This window comes from Anomaloglossus baeobatrachus, chromosome 1 (genome assembly GCF_048569485.1).
Source record: "Anomaloglossus baeobatrachus isolate aAnoBae1 chromosome 1, aAnoBae1.hap1, whole genome shotgun sequence".
NCBI classification, from domain to species: domain Eukaryota; kingdom Metazoa; phylum Chordata; class Amphibia; order Anura; family Aromobatidae; genus Anomaloglossus; species Anomaloglossus baeobatrachus.
Window position 1 is genome coordinate 748,544,127 of NC_134353.1, and position 25,213 is coordinate 748,569,339.

The 25,213-nt window shown below is 45.3% G+C and overlaps 1 protein-coding gene across 2 annotated transcripts in view; it reads left to right on the top strand.

The window, feature by feature from the left end:
• Window positions 1-25,213, top strand: part of IFT81 (intraflagellar transport 81) — a 264,881-nt gene that overhangs the window by 148,832 nt on the left and 90,836 nt on the right. For both annotated transcript variants that reach the window (XM_075341832.1, XM_075341833.1), the window contains exon 12: window positions 10,754-10,903. In XM_075341832.1, coding sequence (XP_075197947.1) covers window positions 10,754-10,903 — 150 coding nt within the window. The remainder of the gene's footprint in view (window positions 1-10,753; window positions 10,904-25,213) is intronic.

Sequence of the window (25,213 nt, forward strand, 5' to 3'; positions counted from 1 at the left end):
TAGATGGGGGGATCAGGGGTGGTGACCTTAGAAAGCGATTGGCACAATGTGAAACAAAATGGATTCTCACATTGAACACCATGACACCTATGGGCCTTAATGAAACCGTCAGTTATGCTCCATTCTTGTGAATTAACATGTGCCCCTTCCTACCCAGCTTAATTATGACATCCTCCGAGTGATCATTAGTACCCCACTGTAATTCTTGTTCGTGTTTTTATTATTGATTTTAATTCTATCTCTGGTCCTGTTGTTCTAATGCCGGTTTTTCTTATTTGGATTTTTCCTTTGTCATAGGCAAAATCACTATATAATCATATGGATTTCCTAGAAAACTCCTGGTGTGGTACCACTTTAAATTGTGAAGTAAATGTACATCTTTATAGCATGTAACTTATCCGCTCCCGGCACTCATGTGCGCATGCCCGGGTCCTCTGCATCTCTCCGTGTTGTTGCCGCTGTCTGTTGCCTGCGCATGCGCGGGAGCTATGGCGACGCGTCCTCCGCTCCCGCGCATGCGCACATTGGTGTGACGGCGTCGCATCACGCGAGAGCTGCCGGACGGATCTGCGCATGCGCCGTTACGTGACTTCCGGGTACGGAATCGGCGCCACCATTTAAAAACCGGCACTCTTGGGACGTACACCATGGCACCCGTTCCCCTGAAGAAGATAAAGAACGCTTCAATCGCAACGTACGTCGGGCAGCCTGGGGACCACGATCCTGGACCATCGGTGTGCATCTGCCGTTTATGTGTTGGACACTTATCAGCAATTCCGGGTATGACTTCTGACATATTGAAGTGACAACCCACTAGGGAAAGCGTATGAACCCCTCTAGGTCCTTTAACCTCTTCAAATGTTCATTTCTACTGGTTTGTTCATTAGGTGGTCATAATCAATTGCCTCAATATTGCCACATTATGGTTTAATGTAATTATAGTAACTTTCATGTATATTATACTGCATAATACATGTTGTACCGTATTTGGCAATTAAGGGCTAGACTCCAGAACTAGAGGAGTGACATTATATGAGGGTAAATCTTTTGGACCTCCTTAGGTGGAGCAATCCTGTCATACCATATATTGCTGGTTTGTGTAAACTGCTATTGTCTGAATACTACTGTAATAGTGTACACTGTATATCATGTGTGGCTTTTATGCAGTTTAAGCCTTACATGTGGTGGACGTGCTGCAGTTCTGCCACATATGGGGCAGTGTTATACCCTTACACGGAAAATCTGAATGTATACATGCAGTTGATTGTTCCAATAGCTGTGATTTATTGTTGACATGGATGCAATTCCTGGTGTGGTCCAGGTTTTATATTTTTACTAATACTTACAAGTTGTGTCACCACCATTGTGAATAAATATGTACACTTTGCACTTTAGAAACTCGTTTGTTCTCCTTGTTTATGCGTAATCATGAGTTTGTGCTACCCGTGTGGTCCTCAGACACTTGGGACCCCCGGGATCTTCTTGAGCATGGTTTTCTGGAATTTTGTTTATATATTAATTGCCTTATTCTGTCTGTCTGTCTGTCTGTCTGTCTTGCTCCAAAATTGTGTCCTTACGGTGACACAAAGCTGATTGGCCGCTGGGCTCGCCATGGCCCCGCCCCCTGCACAGATTGGCCGCTCGCCCAGGCTGCGCCCCCACACGGATTGGCCGGCCGCTCGCCCAGGCTCCTCCCCCCCCCACCGATTGGCCTCTCGCCCTGGCACCCTGCAGGCATTGGCAACTCGGCCACGCCCCACCCCCCTCACGCAATGCACGCTAGCTCTGGCCCCGCCCCCCCACGCATTCCCCGAACCGACACGGTCAGTGAGCCACGACTACCAGGTGAGTACTGTACCCCTGGGAACCCACATCAGCGTACGCCGCCAAACCAGCCGACACATACCCTCGCATTGCTGGGGCTGGCCGGCGTATGCTGGTGCGGGCTCCCGTACGAGCGGGGGACGAGATGCGCTGGTAACCATGGTAGCATAGTTACCAGCGCATCAAGGTCCTGCAGCGGCGGAAAATACACACACGCACACATACACACACACATCAGATCACACTCGCTCTCACACACACACACACACCTCACACACACACACACACATCACATCGCATCCACATACTCACAACATCCTGGGATATCGCTTGCTTCTCGGCGGCGATACTGTGCTGTGAGCTTCCAGGACCTGCCGGAGGATCACATGGCCAGAAGCATGTGGTATCTCCGGATGTTGTGAGTATAAGCGCGTATGTGCAATATCGTCAATGTGTGTGTGCGTGAGTGTATGCGATCGGGTGTGTGTGAGTGTATGCGATCGGGTGCGTGTGAGTGTATGCGATCGGGTGTGTGTGAGTGTATGCGATCGGGTGTGTGTGAGTGTATGCGATCGGGTGTGTGTGAGTGTATGCGATCGGGTGTGTGAGTGTCGGCAGAGGAGCACGGCGTGCTGGAGGAGGCTGGGAGGAGAGAGGCTGATCCTGGGGAAGGCTGGGATGGGTAGGCTGAGAGAAGAGAGGCTGATGCTGGTGGAGGCTGAGGCTGGGGTAGGCTGGGAGGAGAGAGGCTGATGCTGGGGACCGAAAAGGCTGATGCTGGGAGGAGAGAGGCTGATGCTGGGGGAGGCTGAGGCTGGGGTAGGCTGGGAGGAGAGAGGCTGATGCTGGGAGGAGAGAGGCTGATGCTGGGAGGAGAGAGGCTGATGCTGGGAGGAGAGAAGCTGATGCTGGGGGAGGCTGAGGCTGGGGTAGGCTGGGAGGAGAGAGGCTGATGCTGGGGACAGAAAAGGCTGATGCTGGGAGGAGAGAGGCTGATGCTGGGAAGAGAGAGGCTGATGCTGGGAGGAGAGAGGCTGATGCTGGGGGAGGCTGAGGCTGGGGTAGGCTGGGAGGAGAGAGGCTGATGCTGGGGACAGAAAAGGCTGATGCTGGGAGGAGAGAAGCTGATGCTGGGAGGAGAGAGGCTGATGCTGGGAGGAGAGAGGCTGAGGCTGGGGGAGGCTGAGGCTGGGGTAGGCTGGGAGGAGAGAGGCTGATGCTAGGAGGAGAGTGGCTGATGCTGGGGGAGGCTGAGGCTGGGGTAGGCTGGGAGCAGAGAGGCTGATGCTGGGAGGAGAGAGGCTGATGCTGGGGACAGAAAAGGCTGATGCTGGGAGGAGAGAAGCTGATGCTGGGAGGAGAGAGGCTGATGCTGGGAGGAGAGAGGCTGATGATGGGAGGAGAGAGGCTGATGCTGGGAGGAGAGAGGCTGATGCTGGGGGAGGCTGAGGCTGGGGTAGGCTGGGAGGAGAGAGGCTGATGCTGGGGACAGAAAAGGCTGATGCTGGGAGGAGAGAGGCTGATGCTGGGAGGAGAGAGGCTGAGGCTGGGGGAGGCTGAGGCTGGGGTAGGCTGGGAGGAGAGAGGCTGATGCTAGGAGGAGAGAGGCTGATGCTGGGGGAGGCTGAGGCTGGGGTAGGCTGGGAGGAGAGAGGCTGATGCTGGGAGGAGAGAGGCTGATTCTGGGAGGAGAGAGGCTGATGCTGGGGACAGAAAAGGCTGATGCTGGGAGGAGAGAGGCTGATGCTGGGATGAGAGAGGCTGATGCTGGGATGAGAGAGGCTGATGCTGGGGACAGAGAGGCTGATGCTGCGGGTAGAGAGGCTGATGCTGGGAGGAGAGAGGCTGATGCTGCGGGCAGAGAGGCTGATGCTGCGGGTAGAGAGGCTGATGCTGGTGCAGCATTGGGGATGGAGCACGATGGGGGGTGCGCAGCATGGGGGATGGAGCACGTTTGAGAGTGCGCAGCATGGCGGATGGAGCACGTTTGGGAGTGCGCAGCATGACGGATGGACCACGTTTGGGAGTGCGCAGCATGGCGGATGGCGCACGCTTGGGAGTGTGCAGCATGGCGGATGGAGCACGTTTGGGAGTGCGCAGCATGGCGGATGGAGCACGTTTGGGAGTGCGCAACATGGCGGATGGACCACGTTTGGGAGTGTGCAGCATGGCGGATGGAGCACGTTTGGGAGTGCGCAGCATGGCGGATGGAGCACGTTTGGGAGTGCGCAGCATGGCGGATGGAGCACGTTTGGGAGTGCGCAGCATGGCGGATGGAGCACGTTTGGGAGTGCGCAGCATGGGGGATGCAGCACTATGGGGAGTGCGGAGTATGGCGGATGGAGCACGTTTGGGAGTGCGCAGCATGGCGGATGGAGCACGTTTGGGAGTGCGCAGCATGGGGGATGCAGCACTATGGGGAGTGCGGAGTATGGCGGATGGAGCACGTTTGGGAGTGTGCAGCATGGCGGATGGACCACGTTTGGGAGTGCGCAGCATGGCGGATGGAGCACGTTTGGGAGTGCGCAGCATGGCGGGTGGAGCACGTTTGGGAGTGCACAGCATGGGAGATGGAGCACGATGGGGGGTGCGCAGCATAGGGGATGGAGCACGATGGGGAGTGCGCTGCATGGGGGATGGAGCACGATGGGGAGTGCGCTGCATGGGGGATGGAGCACGATGGGAAGTGCACACCTCCCCCCAACACACACACGCACGCGCACTGCACAACACACCACACACACACACTGGGAACCACAAACAACTGCCTTACACAGACACCCACACACACAGACAACGCTGCACACACACAACACCCAACACACAAACACCGCGGCACACACAAATATACGCACATACCGCACAACACACACATTGCACAAAACATACCTCCCCCCAAAACACACCACACACACACAAACCGCGCAACACACACACACAACGCTACAGACACACAGCGCTCCACAAACAACGCAACACACATACAACACCGCTCTCACCCCCCGTCACACCCAGACAACACCCAGAACATGTACAGCCCCTACACAAACACTTGGTAACTACACACAACAACATCTATATATATATATATATATAACAAAAATCATACATGAACTACACAATACGTAAATTCTAGAATACCCGATGCGTAGAATCGGGCCACCTTCTAGTATGTATATATATATATATATATATATATATATACATATACACACATATACATATATGTCTGAGCCCCCACTTAGCCTCCTATATACAGTACATTATTAGCCCCCACAGCCTCCTACTTTCATGCAAACGTCCCATTCACATGAAAAATAAAAGAAACAACGCATACACACCTTGCTCCCCATTATCCCGACTCTCTGGTCTGGCCTCCGGTGCACTGACACTCTGCAAAGCACACATGATGATGTGATATCATTGCATCTGCTGTGCCTCATGCTGATTGGTGGAAGGTGGAACACACAGTTCTTCCTCCACCAATCTGTTCACCGCTGTCTGCATCATGTGGATGCAAATAGAGACAACATCAGGCAGCGCCAGACAGGAGGTTCCACAACATAGTTAGCTCTGCATAGCTGAAATTATGATCTCCTATGAATGCCGTTTCACAGCCAGCGTTCACAGGAAGATCGTCATGACAAACACAGGGGTCATTATCTGACTCCTGGCTGTCATGACCACCCATCGGCATGCCGCAATGGCTTTATGGGAGCGGGGAATAACGCACTCCCTTCCATTGCGTGTTAAATCCTGCTTTCAGAGATTGACAGCAGGATTTAACTGGTTAACAGCCATAGGTGGATCTCCAAACCATCCGCTGCTATTGAAGGCACATGATGTCTGATCAGATCAGCTGTCATGTGTAGGGAATGCTATGAACTCATTGTGTGAACCCGCATCAAAGACAGGGACACGTAAATATACGTCAAAGGTCCTGAGGGGGCTCAGTGCACCATCATTTTTGGCCAGGCCAATTTCAATAGTTTAATAACCTATATAAGGCCTCTCATAGTTCTGAAATAGATTCCAATACAATAATAGCAACCTATAAAGAATCCAGGAATCGTACTTTATATTTATCAAATCAAATTTTATTTATACAAAGTGCTCGTGCAAAATTCATATAAAAATTTCATCATATATAGGATAACATTTTTGGAATATAGGGAGGGATGTCAAGCCGCACTTATAAGGAGTGGCACAATATTACAGTAGCTGCATCTGCCCGTATCTTAACGGCCAGTATAAATGGATAAATCATATATTGACAGGAATGGACCAAAGGGGATATAGTCTACAGTTGCATAGTATAAAATACCAGTGTTGTAAATTTTATACTATTGTGAAAATACGAACATCCTATGTAAAGTATGGATATATTACCAGACGCTATGTAGACTGATTAGAGGACACTATAATTAGCATGTCATAGTAGTTTAAGGTAGCAGGCATGTGACCATAGCGTTGCCTCCATCTATCTGCTTAGCCCCATAGTTCAGTCCACATACCTGTTGTCATTTTGTACCCAATATGCGTCAACAGCAGCACCGTAGCTTGCACCTACTCCAACCTCATTCCTGTCAATATATGATTTATCCATTTATACTGGCCGTTAAGATACGGGCAGATGCAGCTACTGTAATATTGTGCCACTCCTTATAAGTGCGGCTTGACATCCCTCCCTATATTCCAAAAATGTTATCCTATATATGATGAAATTTTTATATGAATTTTGCACGAGCACTTTGTATAAATAAAATTTGATTTGATAAATATAAAGTACGATTCCTGGATTCTTTATAGGTTGCAATTTCAATAGTTTGTTTTTTTTTTGCTTTTACATTAATTTATTGAAACATAAATCAAAAGCAGTATCTAGTTTTCATTAGTCGATATTCAGTAAATTGGAATTGAGAATGACTTAGCAGTTTCTAGTTATTTCAGTGACAATTTTACTTTAATAGAAGGGTACTAACAGTTATTTTTCATGTACAAAATTTGTCTTTCCAAGTGCTATACCACATGTATTTCTCATTATTTAAAAACATATTTTTGATCCCTTGGACTTTCCATCATCACTTATTCAGATTCTTTTTGAACATATGCATCCTCATCTTGTGAATATATATTGGTTGTTGACAGGAGGATAAAGAAAGGGGCACATGTGACATAAAACACTAGCTTGAAAGCTGCATTCTGTTCGCTGCGGCTTTCATTCCATCATGTGGCTATTAGTAGACTACAGATACTTTAAATTGTTTCCAAGTATAAATTATCCACCATGGGCTGTTGAAACAATGTCTCCAAGAATAAAGGATTTACCTCCTGGTAAATAAATGTAGCAAGCGTCAGAAATTAAGAAAGGTACATGTTCCTTAAGATTTCAAAACGCCTTCTAATTGAAGGTAAAATAATACAGAGAAGAATATTCAGGTTCCTGTTTAGTAATGACACTCGAATGTGATTACAATGAAAGGCAACCACGAGTCACGTTAAAGGGATTCACAAGCAGCATGAATTAGAGCTTGGCTGTACGATTGCATCCCGATAGGTTTTTTTCTGAAATGCTGGAACATATTTTTCCCTATTGCTCTAGAAGATTGACATGTCAGTCAACTGCAGTGTGGTGGGGAGAAACTGGCCGGGACGTCAGCAGACTAATCTTGCCTCTCCTTATGGTCTCTAGCCAATTCTTTGAAATTGTTTTCCCACTAACAAAGTTCATTTTAATTAATAGATCTTATAATAATAATAATAATAATAATAATAATTTCCACTTTTGAACGTGTTTAAATAAAATGTTCTTGTGTTGAGATAATCTTATATACAGTATGTACCCCTGTTTTATATACTGTGTAATGGCCGAGTCTCACCATACAGGGACATGGTCTGATCATACGACCGCTCTTGTGCAAGAGAGTGTACAGATAGCATAGCATGGGATCAAAGCTGATTCTTTTTGTGAGGTAAAACATTTCCATGCCTGTTTTTTTTCTGGCCTGAGAACAGAGAATCCTGAGCAGCATTGTGTCTATACAGAGGTCTAAAAGTTGGACTTAGAAATCACGGGATCAGCATTAAAATAAAGAAATGAGTGCACCACATAACTTTACTAAACCTCGCCGGACAAACTTACATTTTTCTGTTACACAGGAGGGTCACTGTACTTTATAACTTGAATTATATTGTATAAAATGAGCTATTTTTATTCATTTTGCTTATGAATACCGTATTATGGATAATGAAGGCCTTTGGAGCGGAACCATGTCACTTCCATGGAGCATAATAGTACATACAGTTACTTCATGCAGAATGTTGTTTATTCATTTCATCCATAGATGACTATTTTTAATAGGAACTGTCCTTCTGTCTATTTATATTGCTTGATATCATTTATTAAAACGTATTATGAACAGGCAACGAAAACTAAATGTACATTCTGTCCTGCTCAAATTCAACAGCAGGAGAAGAGGTTTTCCGTTAATAAGATCTATCCGTTAGAATTGTGCCAGGCCTTAAAGTTGGAATGAATCTCCTCTGAGATTGGGGACAAGATCAGAATGCATTTTTTTAAATTTCTTGCAACATTTCAGGATTCTTTTTATCATTTTACCACTCTGTTCATATAACCTATTAATGAGACCATTAAATCTGGACAGTACATTTCAACACTTTGCAACTTTACTGCTGTTCTGCGCTTACTTAGCTACCAAAATTTCTTTAATTCTCCTTGTTCTATAGTAATGGTGATCAGTACAAATTAGTTTGGGTACAAACTTATATAAAAACAAGGGACTATAGACCTCATATAAGTAGTAAGTAGAAATCGGGTGCCCCCAAACCATAACCATATGTACATTTATTTATGGTGGCTAAACTTTAGTTACATTTTCTGGATTTCACTCATAATTTGTATAAACTGAATACTAGAGATGAACGAATCTTGAAATTCGAGTTCACCAGGTTCACCGGATTTTTCCCAAAAATTAAATTTATGGCAAATCTCAAGTACTCCAGTCGCCATGAAACAGGATACATTAAAAAAAAATAAAAATATATATATATATATTTTTTAATTTTTTATATTTTATATATATATATATATATATATATATATATAATATAATATAAAAAAAATATATATATATATATAAAAGGTCTGCTAGGACTGTATCCAACTCATTTTATCTTCCGTAAAACAGGCACAGCATGGGGCATCATTCATACATCAGTATTTTTGTATCGGTGTTTGTATGCCAAAGCCTGGTGTGGAACTTACAGAGAGAAAAGCTATAATTGAAAGATTAACACCTGTTCTGTGTTTTTGAGACACTCCTGGTTTGAGAATACAAATACTGATGATATACCGATCAGAAAAACTGATGTGTGAATGAGGTCTTAGTAATATCAAAGTGACATCAACCTATATCGCTATCGGTAAATGGCTAGTAACTGTTCTTCACTGCTGTTCTGTCACACACTATATGTAATGTTTAGTGAGTATATAATGGCTTTCATGATCCAGATTCTCCACAAAATATTTGCTACATTCCCTTCTTTTGCTTTTCTACAGGCTGTGTTAGGCCCCCTGATTGAGTGTGCTGCACTAGATGATGGGCTACCTACAAGAAAGCTAAAAGAAGCCCCGAAGACTGAACATATGTATAACAAGTCGTTTTTACATAGAAATGCATATGTTCATTCTTTTTCTCGTTCATGTAGTACTTTTTTAGATGGGTTATGTGGCATATACCCTAAAGCTACAAAATTGAAAAAGTTCAAGCTACCGGAAGCATCTAAATGTCCAGCAGTGAAAAGAGTAAATAATATCCATGTCATCACATAATCTATTAAGTCCCATGATCTAGAATTTGTTAAAAGGGAACCTGTCAGGTGCAATATGCACCCAGAACCACGAGCAGTACCGGGTGCATATAGCTAATCCCTGCCTAACTTTCCCAGGCTATAATAGCATACATAAAGATATCTTTAGAAAAAGTATTTCTAAAGATCCTTTATGCTATGCTAATGAGCGCAGAGACTAGTCTCAAGGGCGTTCATTTCCCCCAAATGGTCCGCCCTCTTAGCATATTAGCACGCTCACAGAGGCGTGCTACCATGCCATTCAATGGCCATTGCCTAGCATCATCAGCGGTGACGCGCATACCTGTGTCCGTTGTCACCGTTTCAAAATACCGGACTAAGGGTCAGTTTGCATGATCAGAAGTCCTGGCACTTCTGGTCATGCACACTAGACCTCTTTGAAGCCAGGACAGCTTTGCAGTGCACATGACCGGAAGTGCTGGGACTTCTGATCATGCTCCCTGACCCTAAAGCCGGCGTCTGAAGCGGTGACAATGGACACAAGTACGTGCGTCACAGCTGATAACGTTGGGCAATGGGCATTGAACAGCATGTTAGCACGCCGCTGTGGGAGTGCTAACATGCTAACAGGGCAGACTAGTCGGGGGAAACTAACGCCCTTGCTACTAGTCCCTGCGCTCATTAGCATATCATAAAGGATCTTTCGAAATACTTTTTCTAAAGATTTCTGTATCTATGCTATTAGATACAGGGACTGTTAGGCAGATTAGAAATATGCACCCAGAACTGCTCCTGGTTCTGGGTGCATATTGCATCTGGCAGGTTCACTTTAATTTGGGTCTTGCTTTGCAACACAGCCTATTCTTTAATACTCTGCTAGTCAATGCAGACAGGAAAATAAGAGATCAGCATTCTTTTTAAAGCCTCTTGCGAAGGTGTAAGGATCTCGTTTCCGTTAGCCACACACTCTACGTATATATCAGTTCTTATGCTTTTGAATTATCATATACAAATCGACGATACTATTTCTTGTTTTGAAATAGTAATGTGCAAAGAAATACAGATCTTCTCTAACTTCAGACATTTTCTTCTTTTGTAGTTTAAACGTTATGTCAGCAAACTTCGTGGGAAAAGCTTGGTCTTCAAGAAAAAGAGGCAAGAATTAGCAGAACTTACTGCAGAATATGGTGTCCTACAAAGGACAGAGCAGATCCTAAAGCAACGTCATGACAGTATGCAGCAGCAACTGGTAAGCTGGAGATTCTCTACAGTTCAGGAATTATTTCTTTGTAATTGTACATTTTAGCTCTAATTGAAGTTTTCATAAAAACAAATGTAGTCACTTTGAACCTAGAGAACCCAAATATTATCCATTTATCCGTAGTTATTTAATATGATGGTGGAAGAATAAAGCATGGCTAACACAACATGAAGTATGTTTGCTTTGTATTGCTAAAAAAACCCCCGTTATGTTCTGAAAATCTTTTTAAGCTGCGTACACATCTGCGTTGGAGATTCATTTAAAATATCTGGAAAACCTGCTACACAAATTGGCAATTCACGCTACGTTATTTTGTCTTTCAAAATAACGGACATTATTATAACAGCATACCAAAAATATCAAAATTGTTTAAAGAGCATCATAAAATTTCATCCTTTATTAGTATAAATATTAAAAAAGTAAAAACAATGTTTTTTTCTTTTCAAGTGTTGCAATCTTCCTGCTAAGCCACCAGAGCTAACAATCTAACTAGTTGGGTCCAGTTATATGTCAACTGCCCAACAAATCAATTAGAAGCTAGAGAAGGTCGCTATGATGGCCAAAAAAAATGTCATACAAAAAAAACACAAGAAAAAAACACAATAGACAAAAACACAGTGATATTGCTAAAAGGCATCGGACAGTGGTCCTATTAGAAAAACTTAGCATAATAAACTAATTATACCCAGATAAATATATATTTACGCCATGAAGTCCTGACAGTGGTCAGACATAGAAGGAGAACATATCATATTATAAGGACAAGGAATTATCTCACCGTGTCCTTCTATGCCAGGGTGTGCAGGGTCTCCATCGGAGTTCTGGGTCCAGAGTACTGATCCAGTCCTAACTGTCCCTATTAGCTCCTGGAGAACAAAAATAAAGAATACCTGCTACCCCAAGCTCCCGTCCTGACAAAGGCGGTCCACAAGTAAATGTATCAAGCTGGACCCCTATAATGACCCTAACTGCATCCCAACGCCGTTATAGCTGGTGGGGTTTATCTGAGGATGTTGGTGTCCGTTTTCTGACTGATCAGCTCTGCCATCATTCATAATTTTATTGCTCGTTTGACAAGTAGTAGTAGAACAAAATAAATTAAAAACACAGATGTGGACATAGCTATAAAGTCATTTCACTCTTTTCTTATTTTTTCTGTTCAGTTTTTTTTGCATTTTGATGATCAAAATATTTTGACATGCTATTATATCCTAATCTACAGGGGAAAAAAAGTGAATATATGGCAGTTCCACTATATGTCAATTTAGGTGACAACCTATATTATATAGGATGATGTAATGGATTCTTTAAAAATGGAAGCCATGACACCAGTACGAACCAAACACAACTTGAGAAAGAACTGATGGAGATTTTAAGTTCTATTTAAAGTGAAGCTGTCAGGTGGGGGAATCATACTGTATGTATGTCCGAATTATGGCCGTAATACTGTATGATGCTGGTTTTGGTGACCATGGTATTGAATATGGGAGGCTGATGGGGGCCTTGATGTTGTTTGTGAAAGCCGTGATGCTGTTTGTTGAGGCCATGATTTCTGGGGTTGTGGGGGCCATGACACTATGTGGAGCGCCTACAGGGGGCATCATACTGTGTTTGGGGGCTGGTGGAGGCCATGATTCTGTGTGGGAGGGACTATGGAAACTATGGTACTATGTATGCTGTGCTTTGGAACTATAAAACTGTGTGTATGAGGCTGTGGGGGCCCTGATTCTGTGCATTGGTGACTGTGAGGCCATGATACTGTGTAGGGGGCATTATACTGTGTTTGTGGGTCATGATAAAGTGTGTAGAGCCAAGATACTGTCTGTGGGGTGGCCATCTTTCTGTGTGTTTGGGGTGTGGGAGCCATACCATGTTAGAGGAGTCGTGTGACATCTTACTTTGCAAGGGCAAAACTATGGGGGCATTATACTGTTTCTGTGTATGGGGGGAGGTAGGGGCTATGTGGGCCATCATACTGTGTGTGAGGGGCTGTGTGTGGTGGCCATGATAAAAGGTGTGAGTAACTATGGGACCATTGATTGACCAGTTTGGTGGTTTCTCAGGCCTAGTGATAAACTGATCTAAGTCTTATCTATTATTTTTATCCCAACATACAGCGGGTCTGACCGGCACATGTCTGCATGGCATTCAGGTGGTAAATCAATTTAAATATTTGGGAATTATCCTCTCTAAGAGTCCTGTAGAGATGATTGCCTGTAATGTTTCCCCTCTACTGCCAGCTTTCAGGGAAAAATGTAGGCGCTGGAGTAATTTGCCGCTATCTGTGGCAGGTATTAATTTGATAAAAATGATTATCCAGCCTAAATACTTATGTTACTCAGCACATCTTTATACCGATTCCCCGTTCCTTCTTTAAATCCCTGGACTCTCTGCTGATCTCCTTTTTTTGGGGTTTGTCTATATGCAAGCTTCAGCCGGCTAAGTTGCAGAGACCCAAAGAACTGAGAGGTGTGGCACTGCCTGATATCTACCTGTACTATTTAGCCGGTCAGTTAAAGTATTTGGGCCCGTGGGTGCAACTTGAGATGTCTAATCCCTCAGAATCTTACTTGGCAGACTATGCAGATCTGGACCTCCTCTGGCCCCTATTGGTCAGCCCTAAATATGTCCCATCTCCCAGGCTGGCAGCACTGCAGGACGCTGAGGACACAGGCTGGCAGCACTGGAGGACGCTGAGGGCACAGGCTTGGCAGCACTGCAGGACGCTGAGGGCACAGGCTGGCAGCACTGCAGGACGCTGAGGGCACAGGCTGGCAGCACTGCAGGATGCTGAGGGAACAGTCTGGTAGCACTGCAGGACGCTAAGGGCACAGGCTGGCAGCGCTGCAGGATGCTGAGGGCACAGGCTGGCAGCACTGCAGGACGCTAAGGGCACAGGCTGGTAGCACTGCAGGACTATGAGGGCACAGGCTGGCAGCACTGCAGGACGCTGAGGGCACAGGCTGGCAGCACTGCAGGACGCTGAGGGCACAGGCTGGCAGCACTGTAGCACGCTGAGGGCACAGACTGGCAGCACTGGAGGACGCTGAGGGCACAGGGTGGCAACACTGCAGCAGCAGACCCTGAGGGCTCCTCTGGCTGCCTTCTCTGAGTCCACTGTGTGTCTAATTCTTCTATTGCAGGCACAGGGGGGACTTGAGAAGACACAAGTGCTGGACTCTCCCTGCTCTCCCCTCCTGCAGGCACTCTCCCTGCTGCTACTGGTGCACATTACCTCAGTTGCAGAACAGACGTTTTTGAAGTGGCCGCTGTGGAGATGAGCTGGTCACATGTGAAAATCCTGGGTAGAAGGGGCAGGCAAAGGGGGCGTGGCCAGCATCGAGAGAGCAGCAAGAGGGGACAAGGAAAGCATCCGAGGAGTGTGTGTGTCCAGCATTGAGGGAGGACGTGGTCGACAGCAAAAGAGGCGTGGCCAGCAGCATAGATGCCATGGAAGGCATTCAGAGACTGTGGCCAGCATCCAGAGGGGGCATGACTGGCAGCAAGAGGTGGCGTGGTCGGCAGAGTGCAGGGGTGTCGCAGTCGCTTATCACTGCACTGCAGGATACATAGCTCCCGGCAGGGAGAGCGGGGCTAAGGCATAAAATCATAGATCAGGCCACGCCTCCAACTCTGAGCTAAGACAGCCAACCAGTCACAGACAATAGGGGGGCCGGATATGGCCCGTGGGCCACCCCTTGCCCAGGTCTGCCTTATATGATCAAATACTCCTTTTATACATCATTTTAACCCCTTAACGACTGCGGGCAGTAAAATTACGTCCTAGCGGTCATAACGTTACTGCCCGCGGTCTGCCGGCAGCAGCATGCCACAATCTGCACACATCTCAGCTTATTTTTACAGCTGAGATGTGTGCCTGCTAGACACGAGCAGAATCGTTATCTGCTCGTGCCATTTAACCCCTGTAATGGCGCTGTCAATATGTGACAGCGCCATTATAAACGCGATCGCGGTAAAGTTTTACTTACTGCCCGATACCGGAAGTCACGTGACATGATCACGTGACTTCCGGTGGTTGTCATGGTAGCACAGGGTCATGTGATGACTTCTGTGCCAGACATGAACCACTTTCACTTTCGCTTTGTACGGAGGCCAGGGAAGCAGGAAGTGCACGTATCTGCTGTTTACAGCTGTGTAGCTGTGATCAGCAGATAGTGCAGAGCGATCGGATTGCTGATCACTATAGCCCCCTAGGGGGACTAGTAAAATAAAAAAAAAGTTTTAAAAATAAAAAAAAACCTAAAAGTTCAAATCACACCCCTTTCGCCCCATTGAAAATTAAAGGGTTAAAGAAATAAAAAATATACACACATTTGGTATCGTCGCGTTCAGAAACGCCTGATCTATCAAAATATAAAATCAATTAATCTGATTAGTAAATTCCAAACGCCAAAATTATTTTTTTTTTTTTGCCACAACTTTTGCGCAAAATGCAATAACAGGCGATCAAAACGTAGCATCTGCGCAAAAATGGTACCATTAAAAACGTCAGCTCGAGTCGCAAAAAATAAGGCGTCACTGAGCCATAGATCCCGAAAAATGAGAACGCTACGGGTCACGGAATATGGCGTAAAACGTGCGCCACTTTTTTCAGACAAACTTCCGAATTTGTTTTATCCCCTTATATAAAAGTAAATCTATACATGTTTGGTGTCTACGAACTCGCACTGACCTGAGGCATCACACCCACACATCAGTTTTACCATACAGTGAACACAGTGAATAAAATATCTCAAAAACAATAGTGCTATTGCACTTTTTTTGCAATTTTTCTGCATTTGGAATTTTTTTGCCGTTTTCCAGTACACTATATGGTAAAACCTATAGTTTCATTTAAAAGTACAGCTCGTTCCGCAAAAAATGAGCCCTCACATGACCATATTGACTGAAAAATAAAAAAGTTACGTCTCTCAGAAAAAGAATGGCAAAAAAAACCCCCGGAAAGCAAAAAATAGGCCGGTCGTGAAGGGGTTAATGCTTTAATGACCAGACCAAATTTTATAAACTTGAAGTGTCACTTTACATGCAATAACTGTGGAATGGTTCAACATATCCCAATAATTTTGAAATTGTTTTTTCATTGTACGTTATATTTTATGTTACTGGTAAATTTAGGTAGATATTTTTGGTTTTAGTTTTAGTAATATAAGGCAAATATCAGGCATATTTTCATACTTTGAATGTTTACACTTTAATCCAGATAATAAAATAGTTAATAAATAACATTTCATTTATGTTTGCCAACACTATTTGTTAAATGTCCTTTTATTTTGTTAGGATTTTTGAATTAAAACGTTAGCAGCAATTTTTCAAGGAAATTTACAAAGCTTTTTTTTTTTAGGGACCTATTCAGTTTTGAAGTGATTTTTGGGGAACCTATATATTGTAAAATATCCAAAATGATTACATTTTAAAAACAGGGCTCCTCAAAATATTGAAAACTGCTGTAAGTTAGTTTATTCACCCTTATGGTGCTTTTAAGGAATTAGCAGAAATTGATTGATAGGAAGGCAAAAGATTACTTGTGAACTGACCACTGGAGCTGGCAGACTCTAGTGCCATTACTTGGCCTTAGATTCCAATGGCAAACATCAGAACCACACAATCACGATCTCGGGTGTAAAGGCCCTGTTACACGCAACGACATTGCTAACGAGATATCGTTGGGGTCATGTAATTCATGATGCACATCCGGCGTCGTTAGCGACGTTGTTGCGTGTGACACCTATGAGTGAACGCTAACGGTCCGAAAAACGGCAAAAATCGTTGATTGTTGACACGTCTTTCCTTTCCCAAATATCATTGCTCATTTTGTACGCAGGTTGTTTGTCGTTCCTGAGGCAGCACACATCGCTACGTGTGACACCCTGGGAACGACAGACAACAGCGTTCCTGGGTCCTCCGGCTTTCCGAGGTGGGAGTGACGTTAATGCAGCTGCTCTCCGCCCCTCCGCTTCTATTGGTGGCCCGCTGTGTAACGGCGCTGTGACGGTGCACGAACCTCCCCCTTAAAAAAGAGTTTGTTCGCCGGCCACAGCGACGTCGTTAGGAAGGTATGTGCGTGTGACGTGTACTAGCGATATTGTTCGCCATGGGCAGCGATTTGCCGGTGACGCACGCACGACGGGGGCGGGTGCAATCGCTAGCGACATCGCTAGTGATGTCGCAGCGTGTAAAGCGGCCTTTAATAAGGTTAAAGAGGGAGCCTCCAGACTTTAACCATCTAGATATCAGTATCATTATTGACACTGATCGTGGCTGATGCAGCAGGTTGGCAGCTATAGAGTACAGGTGACATCTGCTCCATTTTCACCTGTCGGGGATGCTATTCTCATATCTCAGGTCTGTAAAAAGACGTATCGGTGGTCACTAAGTGGTTAAAATATATTTCCTTCAACCTATATAATGAGCAGCTGATCTGAGCATTTACTGTTACTGCAAATTAGATGTGTGAAAACGGATAATAGCTGCATATGTTGGATGAGAAATGAATAGACGCAGCTCTCTTTGGACAGACTAACACAATGATACACGCATTATTCTGAAGTCTGAAAGGAAATATGTGAAATGATATCTTGTGCAAATAAAGCTGTGCTCATTAGCCACCACAGTCAAGATTGGTGTGAATTGCAAAAGTAAATGATTAAATTGTGCAGTACAATATTGCGGACAATTCTAATAAAGGTTTCATTACAAGACCATTTTGATGAGAAATGCCTGCTAAACACAGCTTCTGCCTATGGTGTACAGTCCAAGAGAGTCTCTGGAATATGTAGAAGAGAATGTACATGGATCTTGATTACTTAGTAACTTGTGGAGTGATTTAGACAAAGTGCATCACTCCAGAGTTGACAAGCTGCCAAACATAACGTCAAGTACTGCGCTACGGACCCGTGCCCAGGAAAATGCAGCCTCCAGGATAAGGGCTTGTTTGTCAACCACTAAAAATTGCATTTTAATACTATTTTTGAAGTGAATACTTTTTGATTTGGACTGTAGAGATGTTGTTTTTTTTCTTATGTAAATCCCCAGCAATTTTACTATGTATTTACCAATGGATTTTTTTTTTTTTTGCTAAATCTGTTTGTACATTCTGTAATTACCTGGAAAACTTAGATATTAAATATTTTTTGTGCAAAAAATAAAATACAGTATATTAATAAAATCCTACCTAGGAGGGGGGCGTGGCTTGCTGATGGCCGAGTGAGCTGCACTTGCTGGGAGCTCTGTCCTGAACTTCCCCCATTAGCCTCCATTAGAGCACATTAAGGCTATGTGCACACGGTGCGTTTTTCTCGGCGTTTTTGCGCGTTTTTCGGGTGCGTTTTTGGCCTCAAAACTGCATGACTTTGCTTCCCCAGCAAAGTCTATGAGTTTTCATTTTTGCTGTCCCCACACAGCGTTTTTTTTCAGCTGCGTTTTTGTGGTGACCACAAAAACGCAGCATGTCAATTATTCCCGCGTTTTTCACTGCGCTTTTCATCCATTGAGTTCAATGGGATGTTGAAAGACGCAATGATAAACGCAAATAGCTGCGTTTTGGTGCGTTTCTAAGACCAAAAACGCAGCTATAAGCGCAGGAGGTGGATAGTAAAGTGACGTGTACAGGAAGAGGATTCCTTCTGTCAGTATAGACAGAAGCATGAATCCTCCCGGTACCGTCACCGCCGCGTCCATCTCCCGTCCTGTGCATGTATGCTGCCGTGCGGCGCCATGTACAGGCAGGAGGTGGAAGCGGCTGCGAAAACAAAAGTTAACAGTAGAATAAAAAAAAAAAAAGTTATACTCACCTGTCTGCAGCCTCGCGGTGCCATGCCCGCTCCCAGCTCCTGTCACGGTATCGCCGCTCCCGCTCCGGCTGTGTGCAGTCTCCCCGGGGCAGGACCTTGCTTGCAGGACCTGGCGATGGATCACCTGATGCAGTCACCTGACGCATCAGCTGATCGAGTCTCGGGCTGACGCGGGCGCCCGGCCGGTATCAGCGGATGCGTCAGGAGACTTCATCCCTGATTACCGGCAGCTGCTGCAGCGATCGGAGGGGATCAGACTCCCGCCCCATCGCTCCGGGAGCTGCCGGTAATTCAGCACATAAGTGAGTATTATTTTTTTTTTTTTTCTACTGATGCATCAGCTGATTGTATAATCGGCTTTTATACAATCAGCTGATGTGTGATGGGATTCAGGCACTTGATCCTGACACATCATCTGATCGCTCTGCCTTCCAGCAAACCGATCAGATGATATTGGATCTGGATTGGACGGCGCGGGACCCTGACCCAGGATTACTGCGGAGGGGGGTTTATTTCAATAAAGATGGAGTCACTAATTGTGTTGTGTTTTATTTCTAATAAAAATATTTTTCTGTGTTGTGTTTTTTTTTTATCTTTACTAGAAATTCATGGTGGCCATGTCTAATATTGGCGTGACACCATGAATTTCGGGCTTAGGGCTAGCTGATAATATACAGCTAGCCCTAACTCCATTATTACCTGGCTAGCCACCCGGCATCAGGGCAGCCGGAAGAGTTGGATACAGCGCCAGAAGATGGCGCTTCTATGAAAGCGCCATTTTCTGGGGTGGCTGCGGGACTGCAATTCACAGCGGGGGTGCCCAGAAAGCATGGGCACCCTGCACTGTGGATTCCAATCCCCAGCTGCCTAGTTGTACCCGGCTGGACTCAAAAATGGGGCGAAGCTCACGTCATTTTTTTTTTTAAATTATTTCATGAAATTCATGAAATAATTTAAAAAAAAAGGGCTTCCCTATATTTTTGGTTCCCAGCCGGGTACAAATAGGCAGCTGGGGGTTGGGGGCAGCCCGTACCTGCCTGCTGTACCCGGCTAGCATACAAAAATATGGCGAAGCCCACGTCATTTTTTTTTTTGGGGGGGCAAAGAAATCCTGCATACAGTCCTGGAAGGAGGATGCTGAGCCTTGTAGTTCGACAGCTGCTGTCTGCTCTCCTGCATACACTATTGGATGGAGGATGCTGAGCCTTGTAGTTCGACAGCTGCTGTCTGCTGTCCTGCATACACTATTGGATCGAGGATGCTGAGCCTTGTAGTTCTGCAGCTGTCTGCTCTTCTGCATACACTAGTGGAGAATGAAGAACACATTGAAGAAGGAAATGACATCAGACCTTTTTTTTTTTTGTTCACTGATAAAAAACGCAGTGAGCAAAAACGCAGCAAAACGCAGCAAAAAAACGCACCAAATCGCGGCAAAACGCGTGCGTTTTTTGCCGCGTTTTTTCGACGCAGGTGCGTTTTTCTGCGTTTTTAGCGGCCAAAAACGCACAAAAACGCAGCGTCAAAAAAACGCAGCGTGTGCACATAGCCTTACATCTCCCTGCTTATGGGCAGATCCAGGAAAGTCACCAGACACCGAGGTGAGATAAAGGAGACAGTGAGCAGCATGGATCGTTTCCTCAGCCAGAGCACCTCAGCAGCTGTCAGGAACACTAGATCAATGATGGCGTCTGCCTCCCTCATGGAAAACTCACAGCCCCGGGAAAGTCAAACACAGACACAGCAGGAGCCGGGGAAATCACAGCAGGACTTCTCCAGTGAGGAGGACAATGAGGGAGATCTGCCTAATCTACATGAGATAAGTAAATCTATCAAGTCTTTGCCTACAAAAAAAGATTTGGACAGATTTGCTAGCAGGCTTGAGAATACTTATAAGAAAGAGCTGCAGGCACTGAAATCTGAATTCACATACAGGGTAGAGGAGGTGGAGAAGTCCCAGGAAGCCATCACTGCTGAGTTGTCCCTACAAAGGAAAATATTACTTAGCCACTCAGCAAAGATTGATGAGCTCACTTCAGGGCAAGAGGACTTAGAGAACCGCAATCGGCGAAATAATGTCCGTATCCGTGGCATCCCTGAAAGTATTGGCACGCCTGAACTGGAGGCCATGGCACAGAAGCTCTTTGCTCAAATTCTGGGAGAACAAAGCTCTGGGCCAATTGAGTTAGACCGCATACATAGGGCCCTGGGTCCCAAATCCCCTCCAGATTCACGTCCAAGGGACATAATATGTAGAGTCCACTTTTATAAGGTAAAGGACTCCATCATGTCCGCGGTGCGGCAGGCAGGATCCATCAACTACCAGGGGTCCCAGGTCCAGATATTACCGGATCTGGCTAGACGCACTCTGCAGCTGCGAAGAGCATTAAAACCCCTGCTCCAACACCTCCAGGACAGAAACATTCCATATAGATGGGGTTTCCCCTTCCAGCTGACAGCGCATAAGGATGGGAAATCAGCAATCTTTCGCAAACTCGGAGATCTGGCTAAGTTCTTGGGGACTTTCGAGCTTCCTATGGTAGCACTGCCGGATTGGCCCTCAGGCCCCCAACTCCCTGTGGAACCCCCAGTATGGCAGCCAGTCCGTCGCCATGGGAGACAAAGAGGTCCTGACAAGAGCAATCCGACAGGGTAGCGGTCCTGTGTAGCACCCCTGTTTCCTACTGGGGATAACCTTCATGGGCCCTTCCGGCATGATAGCCAATTATCCCTAGAGCCACAGGGGAGGGCCTTTCCATGAAACTGCATCAAAGGCATCGTTGCAAGTTACTGTGATTTGTTGAAAGTCTTTCTCCTGTCACCTAATATTGCTTCTTTCCAGACTAGCATTGTGTTATTTCACAGGTGTTATCAGAGGTTCTGACATTGGGTCAAGTACTACTTAAACCTTATAGGAGGAAGCAGTAAACTGTTTGTGTTATAGATCCACTTGGACCCTCCACCTGGTGGACCTGGTTGGGAGTGTCTTCCCCAAGCCTTTACTGACTGGACCCTGTGGGGCTGGACCGTCTAGAGGCGAAGATCTGGGCCTTTTGAGAAATAAGCCCGGGAGACCCATGTGATTTTCTTGTTTTTTACAATTACTAGAATCTTGTCCCTGATCTGAACACTTTGCTCACCTACCGGGAATGCTGATTGGGGTCAATGCCTAGAATAATAGCCTGTTATGATGTTTACTTTTCTTTAGATGATAAAGTTTTAGCGGGAGCATATAGTTAGTGCGCTTTATAATGATATATCATATTGTATTAGAGGCGGGGGGTAAGGAACGGACTCGCTGCCGTTCTTGGCTTCCTCTAACCCCCCTTAGTGCAAATGGCAATCCATTGCCATGGAAATTTTGCACCACTTAATACTAGGGTTCCTTACCCACCTTTTAGGTCCTTTGACCTAAACCTTGCTCTTTCTTTTCTCTGTCTTTCTTTCTTCTCTATCCTTCCCTCTCACCTGACTGGACCAGCCCCCAGATACCACATCATGCTTTCAGCTGACCTGCATTATGGATAGTGTCAAGTTTTGCTCCTTCAACGTTAAAGGTTTGAATGTCCCTGAAAAAAGAAAACAGATAGCATATTCCTGTCATAAGCAACGGGTGGCCATCTTGATGCTTCAGGAAACTCACTTTAGGTCAGATGCAATTCCTAAGTGTTCCTCGGCTTACTACCCGACTTGGCACCATAGCTCGAATCCTGATGCTAAGTCTAAGGGGGTTTCCGTGGCATTTCATAGGTCCTTCATACCAGAGGTGTTAGACTCCTGTATCGACCCCAAGGGAAGATATATTTTCTTAAAGCTTTCTTGGAAAACCAATATCTTTGTTATTGCTAACATGTACTTTCCTAACCAGGGGCAGGACAGATTCTGTGCAGACGGGAGGAAAATTCTGGAAGATTTTGCGGACTCCTCTCCGGTGATATTAGGAGGCGATTTTAATCTACCAATGAACCCGGCCCTCGATGTGTCCTCGGGTAAGTCGTCCTATCCGGCCTCAGTCATACAAAGGGTCAAAAAGCACATGCATGGTCTGAGATTGGTGGACATATGGAGGATTCTTCATCCGGACACCAAAGATTACAGCTTCTATTCCTCAGTCCATTCTGTCTATAGCAGAATTGACTCCTTCCACATTTCTCATGCCCTCCTAGACATGACAGTAGAAGCGACCATAGGTAATATAATATGGTCAGACCACGCTCCCATTTACTTATCGATTCAGTTAGGGCCTCGTGTCAAATCAAATTTCACCTGGCGACTGAATGAAAACCTATTACAGGATCAGTTATGCAAAGCGGACCTTACCCAGTCAATTCATAACTTTATTAGAGATCATGAATGTGATACCACTTCTCCTGCAATCCAGTGGGAATCACTGAAATGTGTATTAAGGGGCATTTTGATCTCACATGGTACCCGCCTGAAAAAAGAAAGAGCCATTGAAATAACGCAGTTATCTAACCAGATTGCCTCACTAGAAAGCAAACACAAACGGGACTCATCTCCTACAACCTACGCACAACTCTCTACAACCAGACATAAATTACTAGAGGTATTAGACCAGAAATCCAGGGGCTTAAGAGAACGTCTCAAAAGCCGCTTTTATCAACTGGGAAATAGAAGTGGGAAGCTTCTTGCAAGGGCCCTCCATCCCCGCTCCATGAATACTTACATCCCTTTCATAAAAGACCCAGGAAGTGATGGTCATTTGCATAGCAACCAGGACATTTTAGCAGGCTTCCGCACATACTACAAGGCGCTTTATGATATTAGGGGACAATCGGGACACATAGCGACATATGGGACTCAAGATGATGTTAAAGCTTACCTGAAATCCCATAATCTCCCTTCCATCTCAAATGATACCTTACTGGAGCTGGAAGAGGACTTCTCCCTGGAGGAGGTCAATGCGGTAGTCTCAGATTTGAAGTCAGGGAAAAGCCCAGGTCCAGACGGGTTCTCAGCGGGTTTCTATAAACAATTTTCAGAACTTCTAAATCCTCTGTTCCTATCGGTCTGTAGATATATATCTGCAGGGGGTGCGTTCCCTCCCCAGGCGTTGATGGCCCACATCACAGTTATACCAAAACCAGGGAAGGACGCATCTCTTTGCTGCAACTATAGACCGATCTCGCTCCTAAATCTAGATATCAAGCTTTATTCTAAAATGATATCAAATAGGTTACGAGACCTTCTTCCCAGACTGGTAAATCCAGACCAGGTGGGTTTCGTGCCCAGAAGAGAAGCCAGGGACAACACCCTGAGGACCATCTCCCTGATTGACGGCGCAAGACGTCACAGGATCCCCATGTGCATCCTGTCGGTAGATGCAGAGAAGGCGTTTGACAGGGTGCACTGGGGTTTCATGTTTCAGGTCCTTGAAAATATAGGGTTGGGAGAGCACATGATGAACAGAGTTACAGCACTCTACTCTTCGCCCACAGCACAAATCAAAATAAATGGCTCCCTCTCAGATTCCTTTACAATATGTAATGGAACAAGACAAGGGTGCCCCCTTTCCCCATTATTATATATTCTGACCATGGAACATCTGGCGGTGGCATTGAGGAGCAATATATCAATTAAAGGGGTTACATTTCACAAACAGGACCATAAATTAGCTTTATTCGCAGATGATCTGCTCCTGTACGTTACCTCTCCACTCATTAGTCTACCCAACATAATGGCTGAATTGCGGAGGTTCGGATCTCTGAGTAATTTTAAAATAAATACTCATAAATCCGAAATACTGAATATATCTCTTCCTCCAATGCTGGTGACTCAGCTCAAAGCCTCTCTCCCCTTCAAATGGCAGGTGGATTCATTGACATACCTAGGAATTAAACTGACGGCTGATCCCCTTGACCTCTTTAAATCAAATCACCGCCACATTTCCAGGAAGTTAGAATTAGACCTCAATAACTGGAACAAACTCCAGCTTTCATGGTTTGGGAGGATAAATGCGATCAAAATGGACCTGTTACCGAAGCTGCTTTATTACTTCCAAACCATCCCCTTAGTATTGCCGGCCTCTTTTTTCTCACGTCTGAAATCTACCATAACCAAATTTGTCTGGGCACATAAACGCCCACGTATTTCCCACAAAATATTGAGTAGATCAAGGGATATGGGAGGAACTGGACTCCCTAATCTCCTTTTGTATAGCTACGCCTCTTTAGGGACGTGCGTTCTGGATCTATTTAACTCAGGTGAAACGAAAAGATGGGTGGAAGCCGAAGGCGCGCAATCTGATGTTGATCCGAAGGTAGTTATTTGGACCAGAGCACCACCCAGCTCCAGCTCTATCACAGTACCCTTTATCACAAAGCAATTGCGGAATTTTATGTCCCGAGGTAATAAATATCTTGACTTGTCCTCCATTCCAGGCCCATTGACACCGGTCCATAGTAATTCAGATTTTCAGGCGGGTTTCCATAGATCAACATTCCTCCATAAAAGGAAGAGTGACCATCCT